The sequence below is a fragment of the Megalobrama amblycephala genome, linkage group LG12 (genome assembly GCF_018812025.1).
Source record: "Megalobrama amblycephala isolate DHTTF-2021 linkage group LG12, ASM1881202v1, whole genome shotgun sequence".
NCBI lineage: Eukaryota > Metazoa > Chordata > Actinopteri > Cypriniformes > Xenocyprididae > Megalobrama > Megalobrama amblycephala.
In genome coordinates this window covers 6,252,567-6,267,704 of record NC_063055.1, presented here as the reverse complement: position 1 = coordinate 6,267,704, position 15,138 = coordinate 6,252,567, and the positions used below count along the sequence as shown (strand labels likewise).

Genomic DNA, 15,138 nt, shown 5'->3' with positions numbered 1-15,138 from the left:
ACTAACTGTTAAAAAATAATAACGAATTAAAGGGTTAGTTTACCCAAAAATGAAAACCCGTAAGACTTTCGTTCATCTTCAGAACACTAATGAAGATCTTTTTGATGAAATCTGAGTGATTTCTGTCCCTCCATCGACAGCTACGCAACTACCACTTTGAGGCTTCAAAAGTTCATAAAGAGACGTAAAACGAATCCATATGAATTGATTGACTTTAGACTTCACTGAACAGATTGTGGTAGAACAGTTGTGGTAAAGCTCATGCATGTTTGCTTGGCGTGCGAGAACCAACGAGGTTTATTCTCGTGTTACGCAGCAAGTTTGTTCTCGCGTGCCAAGCAGATTCGGTTGAGCTTCTGTTTATGTTCGCTGATCAATGTTTATATGTGAATAAAAGCCTAAATTAATTCTGTTCATCATATAAAGCAATCGTTTGTCTTCAGAAAATTTGGACTAAACCACTCAATTCATATGGATTAGTTTTATGATCTCTTTATGAACTTTTTGAAGTGTCAAAATGGTAGTTGTGTAGCTGTCAATGTTGGGACAGAAATCGCTCAGATTTCATTAAACAGATCTTCATTTGTGTTTCAAAGATGAATGAAAATCTTACAGGTGTGGAACGACATGAGGGTGAGTAATTAATGAAAAATGTAAAACAAAAAATAATAAAACTGTACAGACTTAAATGGATCCTTCAGGTGTCAATATAATTAAACTGTATGCTAATGTGCATTTGGAGTCAATTTACATTGAGTCGCAGGTTATTGGTCCACTGGCCGATGACTCTGTATCCTGGACTACTGGTGTTGGTCATCTGGTACTGAAAGATGTCATAGCGTCCAGGAGCATCACCATTTTCATTAAACAGAACGGCAGTGCCAGCGCTACCTGAGAATCACAAAAGAAACATTCATATAATGTTATCACACAACAAGAAACATCATAAAATCAAAATTTTCCAAAAACAAATTCAACTTAATTTATTTGATTGTTTTGCTTTCATCTTTTTGATCTTTTGCATCTTCATTAAAGCTGCAGTCCATAGAGACAGAGCGCATTTAGGCCACGCCCACACCAGGGGGGAAAACAATCCAACCGTCTCCATTGACTTTGTATTGCGTGAGGCTGCCTTCTTGACATTTCTGACTTATAACAAAAAACAGAACAATGTCTAAACACTGCTATGTGACAAAGTGTACAGCAAACCAGCTAAAAAAAAACAGAACTAAGTTTTTATAAGCTACCGAACATTAAAAGCCAGCCTTTAAGGAGATAAAGTGGATACAGGCAATAAGACGTGAAGCATCAGCGGGAAGAATGGGTGAATTTTGGGATCCTGACACTCAGTATGCCTCAGTAAGCCTACGTGTGCAGTAAACATTTTGTCACTGTTAAGTCAAATATCCAAATGTTATTTTTATATATTATATTTCCTGTCGCTGATTACGTTCCCCTCCAGTGGGCGTAGTTCTCATAGTAATATGATATGTCGTGCTCTGTCTCAATTGCTTGGATCCACTTTTTTTAGTCGACAGCTTATAAAAAACTTCTGGGTTTTCGGTTGTGTTTTTTTTAGCTGGTTTGCTTAGGCTTACTGAGGCATACTGAGTGTCAGGATCCCAAAATTCACCCATTCTTCCTGCTGATGCTTCACGTCTTATTGCCTGTATCCACTTTTGTCTCCTTAAAGGCTGGCTTCTATGGTTCGGTAGCTTATAAAAACTTAGTTCTGTTTTTTTTAGCTGGTTTGCTGTACACCTTGTCACATAGCAGCTTTTAGACATTGTTCTGTTTTTTGTTATAAGTCAGAAATGACAAGAAGGCAGCCTCATGCAATACAAAGTCAATGGAGACGGTTGTATTGTTTTCCCCCCGGTGGGCGTGGTTTTCAGATTATGACGCGTGTCGCTCTGCCTCTCTGTTTGAAAACTGCAATTGCAGTTGTTTGCCGAATTATCATCTTTACGTGGGTTGTGCATCGGCACGGCTCCTCAGCGCGGATGAATCTAATGTTTTGAGGAGAATAGCTTAGCTCATATAACATCAAACCGTACAAATTATTATTATTGTTATTATTTGTTCTCAAATTGTTAATGTTAACAACATCAGCATTGCATGACTGTGTATTTAGTGTGTATTAGCGTTACCTGTAGATTTCAATTTCTGTACAGTCTAATCTTCTCTAATGTTAATTTGTCATACCATAGAATCCGCTATGAAAATGATGTTTAATTATTGCAGCTGCTGAGAGAAAAGATTATACATGATCCGTCACCAGCAGCATCCTCACATGATATAGCCTACTAGCTGGGACTCCTTCTTTATGTAAACAGACGTGATGTAATGACGCAACGATGCATGGCGTCATGCTCGAATTTCCCGTGGAAATCCATCAGTACCACTCCAATTAGAAAACATTAATACAAGCTTACCGTTGTGAATCGGGCTAAGGTAAGGAGATAGTTTCAAACACTGGCTGATTATGTACTTGCTCAAAATTGATTTTGGATAATTTTTAACCAAAAAAAGTTATGGACAGCAGCTTTAAATATAGGAAGTTAGGGAAGGACATATCAATGTGCTCATCTTAAAGGTGCCCAAGAATGTTTTTTCACAAGATGTAATATAAGTCTAAGGTGTCCCCTGAATGTGTCTGTGAAGTTTCAGCTCAAAATACCCCATAGATTTTTTTAAATAATTTTTTTTTAACTGCCTATTTTGGGGCATCATTAACTATGCACTGATTTTTTCAGCACGCCGCCCCTTTAATTCACGTGCTCCCTGCCACACGAGCTCTTGATTATATTACAGCACATTTACAAAGTTCACACAGCTAATATAACCCTCAAATGGATCTTTACAAGATGTTCGTCATGCATGCTGTATGCATGCTTCGAATTATGTGAGTAAAGTATTTATTTTGATGTTTATATTTGATTCTCTATGAGTTTGAGGCTGTGCTCCGTGGCTAACGGCTAATGCTACACTGTTGGAGAGATTTATAAAGAATGAAGTTGTGTTTATGAATTATACAGACTGCAAGTGTTTAAAAATGAAAATAGCGACGACTCTTGTCTCCATGAATTCAGTAAGAAACGATGGTAACTTTAACCTCATTTAACAGTACATTAGCAACATGCATCATGGATCATGTCAGTTATTATTGCTCCATCTGCCATTTTCGCTGTTGTTCTTGCTTACCTAGTCTGTTGATTCACCTGTGCAGATCCAGACGTTACTGGCTGCCCTTGTCTAATGCCTTTCGTAATGTTGGGAACATGGGCTGGCATATGCAAATATTGGGGCGTACACCCCGACTGTTACGTAACAGTCGGTGTTATGTTGAGATCCGCGTGTTTTCCGGAAGTCTTTTAAACAAATGAGATTTACATAAGAAAGAGAAAGCAATGTAGTTTGAAACTCAATGTATGTCTTTTCCATGTACTGAACTCTTGTTATGCAACTATGCCGAGGTAAATTCAAATTTTGAATCTAGGGCACCTTTAACTCAATTTGACCTTTTTTTGTAACATTTTATTGTGCAATCTGATATTCCTGAAAGAGAAAGATTGCAAATTTTAAATGCATATTGTAACTTTTGTCAACCTTGAAGAAGATGATCTCAAAGCTAACAGACATTGACTAAACGCCACAAAACAATTCTGATTTCATTGGGTTTTTAAAGAAATACATTACAGAGGTGATAGTAAATTATAGCTGAGAAGATGAGCATGATCACAGCTAGATATTTCATAATGAGATATCAGGTTCCAGCTATAGCTCCTCTTCCTGTCACTCCTTCTCCACTGAGACTCTAAACATCTTCACTTCGCTCTACAACCATCTGTCATGTAGATGCTCTATTCATGCATGCTTTATCCTGCTGCATATTACATGCAGCAATATCTGTTTTTAGCCCATGATTATATTTAAAAGGTAAACTCGGAATGCACTACGGACAAACATTCAGCTGCTTTCATGCGATTGTGAGTGCTTTGAGTCTATCTTTGTCAACCTGAATATGTGTATTTTAGTTCAGTCATTAGATCCCTTCCTCCAGTTCAGCAAGAACACATCATTCAACCACTGATAACCTGTTTCTGTTAGCCCTGGATGCAGGAGGATTTGTCTTTTCCTTGTTTGTTCTTTCCTGTATAGGAGGAAGACAGCTTAATTTGAAATTCTGGTGTTAAAAAAGGACTGATTTTTTTTCCCCCTCACAATAATGCATATTGCTTGTTCAGCCAGTTCCCTCCAGGCAAGCTCTCAACCACATGTTTGCAAGATGACAGTCACTCTTGAGGAAGTGGTTTAATGGGAATTCATTCATGGACAGCTTCCTTCACAACACCAGAGCAAAGTTAGATTTGCTTGGCAGAACTTCTTCTGTTTTCAAACTACAAACCAGATTCCAAAAAAGTTGGGACACTGTACAAATTGTGAATAAAAACAGAATGCAATGATGTGGAAGTTTCAAATTTCAATATTTTATTCAGAATACAACATAGATGACATATCAAATGTTTAAACTGAGAAAATGTATCATTTTAAGGGAAAAATAAGTTGATTTTAAATTTCATGGCATCAACACATCTCAAAAAAGTTGGGACAAGGCCATGTTTACCACTGTGTGGCATCCCCTCTTCTTTTTATAACAGTCTGCAAACGTCTGGGGACTGAGGAGACAAGTTGCTCAAGTTTAGGAATAGGAATGTTGTCCCATTCTTGTCTAATACAGGCTTCTAGTTGCTCAACTGTCTTAGGTCTTCTTTGTCGCATCTTCCTCTTTATGATTCGCCAAATGTTTTCTATGGGTGAAAGATCTGGACTGCAGGCTGGCCATTTCAGTATACCGGATCCTTCTTCTACACAGCCATGATGTTGTAATTGATGCAGTATGTGGTCTGGCATTGTCATGTTGGAAAATGCAAGGTCTTCCCTGAAAGAGATGACATCTGGATGGGAGCATATGTTGTTCTAGAACTTGGATATACCTTTCAGCATTGATGGTGCCTTTCCAGATGTGTAAGCTGCCCATGCCACACGCACTCATGCAACCCCATACCATCAGAGATTGAGGCTTCTGAACTGAGCGCCGATAACAACTTGGGTTGTCGTTGTCCTCTTTAGTCCGGATGACATGGCGTCCCAGTTTTCCAAAAAGAACTTCAAATTTTGATTTGTCTGACCACAGAACAGTTTTCCACTTTGCCACAGTCCATTTTAAATGAGCCTTGGCCTAGAGAAAACGTCTGCGCTTCTGGATCATGTTTAGATATGGCTTCTTTTTTGATTCTCTGAATCTTTGGATGATATTATGCACTGTAGATGATGATAACTTCAAACTCTTTGCAATTTTTCTCTGAGAAACTCCTTTCTGATATTGCTCCATTATTTTTCGCCGCAACATTGGGGAAATTGGTGATCCTCTGCCCATCTTGACTTCTGAGAAACACTGCCACTCTGAGAGGCTCTTTTTATACCCAATCATGTTGCCAATTGACCTAATAAGTTGTAAATTGGTCCTCCAGCTGTTCCTTATATGTACATTTAACTTTTCCGGCCTCTTATTGCTACCTGTCCCAACTTTTTTAGTTCTCATTAAATCCAAAATGAGCCAATATTTGGCATGACATTTCAAAATGCCTCACTTTCAACATTTGATATGTTATCTATATTCTATTGTGAATAAAATATAAGTTTATGAGATTTGTAAATTATTGCATTCCTTTTTTATTCACAATTTGTACAGTGTCCCAACTTTTTTGGAATCGGGATTGTATACTGAACTAAGAGGCCACACCAGTACTGTGAAGCACTAAGCACATTCTGTATTTAATCAGAACAAGAAAAGTCATTCGCAACACATTTAACTTCAGTATTGTGACATATTTCAAAATTAAATAGAATATTCTGCATATAATAATGTAGGGTGAGGCTTGATTTTATCTTTCAGGATTTGACTGGATTGTGAAAAGTACCTATTATATTACTGGTTAATTTTTTTTTTTTTGCCCAACTGCATGGCCTTGGTTACATCAATAGAAGTCATTTTAGGGGTGGAAAAATCAATTCAGAAAAATAATTTCTTTAGGATAACATGCACTCATGAACTGTAGACAATATGTTTCTTAATTAAATACATAGAAGAGTTGATATTTTAATGTTGTCTGTAAGGATATAGACTACCGTTCAAAAGTCTGGGGTCAGTAAGATTTTTTCTTTGTTTTTTTGAACGAAAGAAATACTTTTATTCAGCATTAAATGACAGTAAATTCAACATAATGCAACTATGTTACAAAATATTTCTATTTCAAATAAATGTTGTTTTTTGGACTCTCTAAAAATACTGAATAATATGCAACAGGTTCCACAAAAATATTAAGCAACTTTTTTTAGCATTAATAATAAAATATGTTTCTTGAGCAGCAAATCAGCATATTTTAATCATGTGACACTAAAGACTGGAGTAATGATGCTGAAAATTCAGCTTTGACATCACAGGAATAAATAAAATTTTAAAATATATTAAACTAGAAAACAGTTATTTTTAATTGTAATAATATTTCGCAATACTACTGTTTTTACTGTATTTTTGATCAAATATCTGAATGTTTGCGACCACAAATTTTCAATGATTTTTTAGCAAATAGCAAATTAAACTTATACATCGCAATACATTTTTTGAGCATGAAAGTGCTCTTACTCTACACTGTAATTATGTAGAAAAGAGCTAAGATTCTTTAAAATTTCAACATTAACATTTATTCATTTAGAAGATATTATCCATTTAGCAGATATTAATCCAAAATGACTAACAAATGAGGCACACATGCAACAACGAAATTCTCCATAATAACTAAAGTTATACAGGTTTAGAATAGCATGGCAATGAGTACATGATAACAGAATTTTAATTTGTGGGTAAAAGCATTCAAATATCCAAAGGCAGACCAATGTCTATAAGCACAACACTTGTGCTCAATCCAGATGAGCCTGTGAGGAAAAACTAAAGCTTTTTATGGGGTTTAGTTTGAACCTTTGAACATCTTTTGGCATTCAGCCTAATGGCATTTCTGATGCCAGTCAGGTCTCGTCTTCAGTGATTCTGATCTAGTGTGTCAACTCACCATTGAAGTTGACGGCGCGGATGTAGCTAAGCAGCAAACGTCCCTCCACTGGGTCCATTTTATCACAAACACCTGTGGCTCCCGGACACAGATCCTGGTGCATGTTGTGCAAAGCATGAGCCATGGCATATACTGCATCGATTACAAACTGGACCTTGCCCTCTTGTTCGTAATGAGAATCGCGGCTGATCCGTTCTTCTCCTGAAAGACAGAGAGAGAGGCAAATTGAAATGAACACAATGAGACAGCAACGTGATGAATAAAAAGAGTTAGAGTAGGTGAACAATAAGTAAGACAGAAGACATTAAAGACATTTTAAGGTCACCTGTCATTGCTCCAAACATCAGTTTGCAACTTGCAAACGGCTATCAGGAGCTCTCACCTGTGCATTTCTTCTTTTCTGGGTCGATCTTGATACCTGGACGTGTCAGTTTGCACCTAAAGTCGTCCTCCCAAAATTCAGCAAACCAGATATTCCTGCGATTGTTCTCCAGGGATCGAGTGACAAAGTACTGGTCAAACCCTGATTGAAAAGGAGAAAAATTACCAATTTTATGTTTATAGTAGAATTAAGTAGAGTAGAATTAAGTACATTTGTAAGATACACTACCTTTCAAAAGTCAGGGGTCGATTTTTTTTATGTTTTTGAAAGAAGTCTCTCTTATTAAAGGATTAGTTCACTTTAGAATTAAAATGTCCTCATAATTTACTCACCCTCATGTCATCCAAGATGTTTGTCTTTCTTTCTTCAGTCAAAAAAAAAATTAAGGTTTTTAAGGTTAACATTCCAGGATTTTTCTCCATATAGTGGACTTCAACAGTTACCAACGGGTTGAAGGTCCAAATGTAAGTTTCAGTGCAGCTTCAAAGAGCTCTACATGATCCCAGACAAGGAATAAGGGTCTTATCTAACGACACAATCTGTAATTTTCTAAAAAAAATAAAAATGAATATATATATTTTAATAACAAATGCTCATCTTGCACTAACTCTGTGATGTGCCACGCATTATGTAATCATGTTGGAAAGGTCACACGTGACGTAGGCGGAAGTACCGCGGTAGGGCGAAAAACTCCATCTCATTTTCTCCTTCAACTTCAAAATCGTCCAACACCGTTGTTTTACTGGTTTGACTTGGTCTTTGCACGTTTGCTTTGTAGACACTAGATTGGTACTTCCGCCTACGACAAGCATTTGTGGTTAAAATGTATAAAATTTTTACTTTTTTTTTTAGAAAATGACAGATCGTTTTTGCTAGATAACACCCTTATTCCTTGTCTGGGATCATGTAGAGCCCTATGAAGCTGCACTGAAAATGTAATTTGGACCTTCAGCCCATTAAACCCCAGTGAAGTCCACTATATGGAGAAAAATCCTGGAATGTTTTCCTCAAAAACCTTAATTTCTTTTTGACTGAAGAAAGAAAGACATAAACATCTTAGATGACATGGGGGTGAGTAAATTATCAGGAAATTTTAATTCTGATCAATGCATTCTTGCTGAATAAATCTTACTGATCCCATACTTTTGAACGGTAGTGTACATGGCAGAAATAGAAGTTGCAACCAACTTTATTACCATATTGTGACACATAATTCTGGTGAAATAGCTATCAAACAATAAAGAAATGTAGGACGGGACTTGATTTTATCCTTCAATTGTTGATTGGATTGTGAAAAGTGAGCGTTGCATATTGGATTAAAGGCAATCAAGTGAGCATATCACAGGAAGAGCAATTTTCTTATATATATATATATATATATATATATATAAATGCACAAATTAATTGTTCAGAATAAAATCTGTAACATTCATTTATTTTGGCGACTTAAAAGATGCATATTATATTTCAAACCTTCAATAGATGCTCTCTTGGGCAGAATGGTGACGGCACCCTCAGCCACTTCCTCCTGATCCAGGATCGGAGAGCTCTTGGCACCCCAGCTGTCTGATCCCACAAACTTAAAATGACCAGTCAAATTGGACTTCTTCGCAGCCTCCAGGACCTGCCTGGACAAGCAACAGCACAACTACACTGTTCATACTGAAAATTATTTACAAAATATAGTGGAAATGTGGGAACCATCAACATGAAACACTGTTAACAACCCACTGCACTTCTGTTATGTACACAAGTGTTCTTTTGTGTTTCAGTGTGTTGTCAAATTAGACTTTTAAAACCTGTCTATGTCTAACATTACTCAGAATTACCTTTGTATAGCCCTTTTCACAATGCATATGGTTTCAAAGCAGCTTTACAGAAAATGCTTGTATTAATGTTACAATTAGGAAGTATTCTGTTATTAGCCACAGATGAGTGTGTCAAAGCAATGTTCATTTGTCAGTAATACACAGCTATTAAAAATAACGTTATGTGGTTAGTTAACATCAAGTATTCAGTTAAGCAGACACAACGCACATGTTGGGCAGCAACTTGTGATCGTAATGATTACAACATAAGCATAACATTTTGCATTTTATGTTGATCCAAAGTTTGCATCATTTGGAGTCTTTGCAAGTGTTGGCGTCATCTGAAATCTTTACAAAGGCTGGAACCAAACTGGAGCTGATGCAATAAAATTAATAATTGTCAAAGAGATGACTGCAACCCTTAAACATCTCCACTGCCAATGACCAATTCTTAAATTATTACATTTTCACACAAAATGTAATTTGTCCATAAATGTGGAATAAATTTAGGGAGCTTATGTATTGTATTGTTAAAATTTCAAAGCAAACTTACATGCATACATACACAAATGTTAAAGGGCAGCAAAAGATTAACAAGACGGCACATGCTAGTCGATGTTGAGTTGAATCAACTCCACAGCAACTACATAAATGTATCCACTAACCATTCAGAAACGTCCAGTTTCATTCTAAAAGTTGCAACTTCTTCCTGAGTCTCTCCATCAGTATCTGACTCCGGTTTGAACAATGTAAGGCTGAACACCGTTACTGACAATCCTCATTTTGACTGCGTGAGATTCTCCAGCTTTGTTGTTGTTGAGCAACCGAAGCACGCGCTGTTAAAGCTCCGCCCTCTTCTGGAAAGGGGGGCGGGAGCAGCAGCTCATTTGCATTTAAAGGGACACACACAAAAACGGTGTGTTTTTGCTCACACCCAAATAGGGGCAAATTTGACAAGCTATAATAAATGATCTGTGGGGTATTTTGAGCTGAAACTTCACAGACACATTCTGGGGACACCAGAGACTTATATTACATCTTGTAAAAGGAGCATTATAGGTCCCCTTTAATTTAACGTATAAATGTATAAAAGTCTCTAAATGAAAAGACCTTCATGAAATTCAAATATCTCAAATTGTTAGTTAGAGTGGCATTTAACCAAGTTATTATGAATTAAGCTATTCAGTTATGCATTTGAAAACGTGGTTGACAATTCACGCAGAGTGAGCGACAGCTCATGTTCACGGGAGTGCTTTAATGAGGGGGAAACTTCATCTGCATAGATGTTCTGTACCTCATAATCCTGTCAAAAAGCATCAATAATGAGCCATATGGATTAGAGACTGAGATACCCAAACACAGAGGGGAAACTGTCACTTGTGAGTGCTGACAATGATAGCAAAGTTTTGTCTTCACTGGGTGAGTTTGTTTGGTACTTCTGAATTTGCAAGGTGAAATGGGAAAAAGCTAAAAGGAGGAATGCAATGTCTTGAATACTGCATATTATCATATATGAAAAGGTTGTCTAAGCTCAGAGATAAAATCACACAGACAGCTTATTTTGGATTTGACACTATTGCACCTTCTAAGATGATATTTGCTGGGCAGCTTTAGCACTTCATGGTTGAAGGTTGACACTCCTGAGATGCCCCAAGAGCAACATAAAATCACAGCAGATACACATCACAAAAATATTTTGAAGAATGTTGGTAACTTAACTGTTCTGGTTCCCATTTACTTCCATTGTATTTTTTGTCCATACAATGGAACTCAATGGAAACTGAAACATTCATTAAAATATCTTTTTTTACGTTCCACAGAAAAAAGAAAGTCATACAGGTTTGGAACGACATGAGGGTGAATACATGATAACAGTGTAATTTTTTTGGTAAACTATCCCTTTAAGTTGATATTATTGTTCTTTGTAAATTAAAATGCTCTTGATGTTTCATTATCGGTTCTTCAGATCAGAGTATTGGTGTCTAGGTTCTTTAAATAACCAATAAATAGATTACTTTCTAAAGAATTAAAGAATAAAAACAAATACAAGGCCCCATTTACACTAGTGCATTTTTGTTTTAAAACGGTGTTTAACACCTTGTCCACACTGCCGTTTCCACAGCATTTCAGAAACGGTCTCCATCTACACCACACGGCCGAAAACGCATGTCACATGACTGTTCATGCACACTGGGCATGCGCGTACAAGTGTAAACAGTTGCCTCTTGCGCATGTAGGCAGCTGTGGTGTTAAAAAAACGCAGAGTTTAAATGCACCATGGCTGCTAAAAATGACAACAAAGCCAGCAAAGATTGCAGTTCAGTCTCCATGTTATTGTTTACACGGTCGTCAAGGATACGCATAGCAAACGTGGGCAGCCAAACTTTTCAAACTAAAACAGGGTCTGCAGCGTTTTCGAAAGTTTTAGTTTATGAGGTTCGAAAACGCCAGCGTAGTGTAAATGACAGGCATAACTGTAGCAAAACGTACGCATTTTAAAACGAAAATGCACTAGTGTAAACGGGGCCTAAAGCCGGCTCCAGTTGAAGGAAACAATCGGTATGTGTGTTCTGTTCAGTCTTAGAATGTTTCAGCTAATCGTTAGGTGTGTCCCCGGCTTAAAGTCTATACAAATATGTTGAAGTTCTTAAAAATAAAGAATCTAATTAAAACCAGTAAAGTTTCTATAGAATGATGTCATAATAGAACCTTTTTAATTTCCTCACAGAATGTTTATTCTTTTCTTATTATTCTTTTAACCTCTTATGTGATGCAGAAACAAGTGGGCAGCCATCTTTAGAATTTTGTGTTCAACGTTGTCGAAAAGTAATTAGCTGGTGAAGTGGATTTTCGGTAACAATTTATAATAACTGCACACTATGAAGCATTAGTTAAGCATTAGTTAATAGTTATTTCATCACTTATAAAGCATTAATAGGCATTAGTAAGTAGTTTATAAATACAGCTATAATTGCTTTATTCTTGATTTATAAGCATATCTATAATGTGTTTAATAATTGTATTTTCATACTTTATTAATAATCAATTTATCATTTCTAAATTAAGTATAACATTATTTACAAACCAGTTATTTAGGAGTTGTCAGTAGTTCATTTAGTAAGTGTAAGTAAATGATTAATAAACTATTTAAACATTCATTTATACATCTTATTATTTAGACACATAGTAATAGTTACTTAGTGTGTTAGTAAATGTTTTATTAACACATATTCCTACTGCAATTCATGATTAATTCAGGTAGTTATAAAACATTTAGAAGTAGTCAGTTAACTATTTTTGTGAGCTCATCTAAAGTGAGGACTATTTATGCATTGTAAAGCTTTTATAAATGAGATTTAAAGGTTCAGTGATCTTCTGCACTGCTGTTCTCTAATGTTTTTAAGTTAGTACCGAGGTAGTTTTGACACTAGGAATATGTTAATAAAGCATTTATTAACACACTGAGTAACTAATACTATATGTCTAAATAATAAGATGCATAAATGTACATTTAAATATTTTATTAATCATTTACTTACACTTCCTAAATGATCTTATGAACCACTGACAACTCCTAAATTACTGGTTTGTGAATAATGTAATACATAATTTAGAAATGATAAATTGATCATTAATAAAGTATGAAAATACAATTATTAAACTCATTATAGATATGCTTATAAATCAAGAACAAAGCATTTATAGCTGTATTTATAAATGGCTTACTAATGTCTATTAATGTTTTATAAACGATGAATTAACTATTTACTAATGCTTAACTAATGCTTCATAGCATTGTGTTACCGGATTTTCTTATTGTAGAGTTAACGAAAGTTATCATGAGCATTGTAATGTTTGAAGCGGATGTCATAACAAATGTCTATAGACCGGGAAGATTTTAAAATGAGTGTTTCATTCATAAATCCGTAAGATCTTACCTTCATGCTGTGGAAATACAAATCACTGAAAAGGGGCGGAGCTACATAAGGTCTATTTGAATGCAATTTTGATTTCACATTAGCATGCATTTACATGCATTTCAGAAATGTGTCAGAATGCAGTTCATAACACAATGCAAGTATATTTTGCATTCGCAGTGTTAAAATGCATCCAAAGCTGTCTTCTTCTACTGTATTGTTTTCTTTCAGGTTAATTGCTGCCATTACATTTTATGTTTATTTCTAGAGCACATTTAAAAACGGCCACAGGCCGACTAAAGTGCTGTACAACAATAAAAAATAAGAATACACATAAATTAAGCAAGAAACGAAAGAGAAAAGATGAGTTTTAAGGCAAGATTTGAACTCAGATAAAGTGGAAGCCATTCTAATAAAATTAGGAGATTGTTCCAAAGAGTGGGGCCAGCCACTTCAAAAGCTCTATTAGCCCTTGTCTTTAGATCTCAACCCTTTGAAGAGAATCACGCTGAGCAAGTATGTTTAGTTAAACTGTTGACATGTTTATAGCTAGCTATCTGAATCAAAACACATTTAATGGCCCAGACATTTGAAGGGGAACTCTATTGCCTCCTACTGAGATTTGTTAATGTACAGTACCATGTATCAGGATCATGCACTAGTAATGTGTTGACTATTCATGCATGTGTCTGGCCTAAGTCTGTAGCCATTGTTCTCTTCTCTGGTTCGTTGGTCAGCAGCCAACTCCATTTACATGCATACAGGAGCATGTGTGATGCATTGCATATCAAAAGCGGAGTAACCCATATTGTCTTATCAGTACATCAAAGGATACAGTACATTTCCTCTCATTGCACATACTCTGCATTTAGTATTTGGTTTATTTTACAAATCTCCCCTAAATGTCACAAATACTAAAAGTTAGTTCAATCATATCAAATAATCCACATGTGCCCTTGTTACCAGTCAACCATTATCAAATCTGTGACAACATTAGTCTGCTGCACCGCGACAGATGGAACGAACAGTTTGTTCCAGACAGAATCATTAAAAAAACTATGGAAAAAGTCAGTGTTACACTCCTCTTATGCATCTATTAAAAACAAAATATCCAGAAATTAAAAAACAAAAGAAAATTCTAGAAATTCTAAATAAATATGCAACAATGCTTGTAAACACTCATAAACATGGCAAATATCAGGGTTAAATACAACATGAAATCAGAATTGACCCTCTTTACTTTCTTAACACTCCTTCCTGGTCATCAGTGCACATTATTGTAGAAAAAAAAATAATAATAATAAAAAAATATATATATATACAGTACAGTCCAAAAGTTTGGAACCACTAAGATTTTTAATGTTTTTAAAAGAAGTTTCGTCTGCTCACCAAGGCTACATTTATTTAATTAAAAATACAGTAAAAAACAGTAATATTGTGAAATATTATTACAATTTAAAATAACTGTTTTCTATTTGAATATATTTGACAAAGTAATTTATTCCTGTGATGGCAAAGCTGAATTTTCAGCATCATTACTCCAGTCTTCAGTGTCACATGATCCTTCAGAAATCATTCTAATATGCTGATCTGCTGCTCAAGAAACATTTAATGTGTACAATTGTACAAAATATTTGTGTACAATATTTTTTTTCAGGATTATTTGATGAATAGAAAGTTCAAAAGAACAGTGTTTATCTGAAATCTAATCTTTTGTAACATCATAAATGTCTTTACTGCCACTTTTGATTGATTTAATGCATCCTTGCTGAATAAAAGTATTAATTTCTTTAATTTCTTTTCAAAAAAATAAAAATAAAAATTCTTACTGACCCCAAACTTTTGAACGGTAGTGTATAATGCTACAGAAGCTTTGTATTTCAGATAAATGCTGTTCT

The 15,138-nt window shown here is 35.5% G+C and overlaps 1 protein-coding gene across 2 annotated transcripts in view; it reads right to left on the bottom strand.

The window, feature by feature from the left end:
* The window catches only part of grm6a (glutamate receptor, metabotropic 6a), a 76,687-nt gene that overhangs the window by 24,330 nt on the left and 37,219 nt on the right, over positions 1 to 15,138 (bottom strand). For both annotated transcript variants that reach the window (XM_048210437.1, XM_048210438.1), the window contains exons 5-8: positions 8,989 to 9,143; positions 7,516 to 7,656; positions 7,134 to 7,334; positions 752 to 891 (exon numbers count right to left, since the gene is read on the bottom strand). In XM_048210437.1, coding sequence (XP_048066394.1) covers positions 752 to 891; positions 7,134 to 7,334; positions 7,516 to 7,656; positions 8,989 to 9,143 — 637 coding nt within the window. The remainder of the gene's footprint in view (positions 1 to 751; positions 892 to 7,133; positions 7,335 to 7,515; positions 7,657 to 8,988; positions 9,144 to 15,138) is intronic.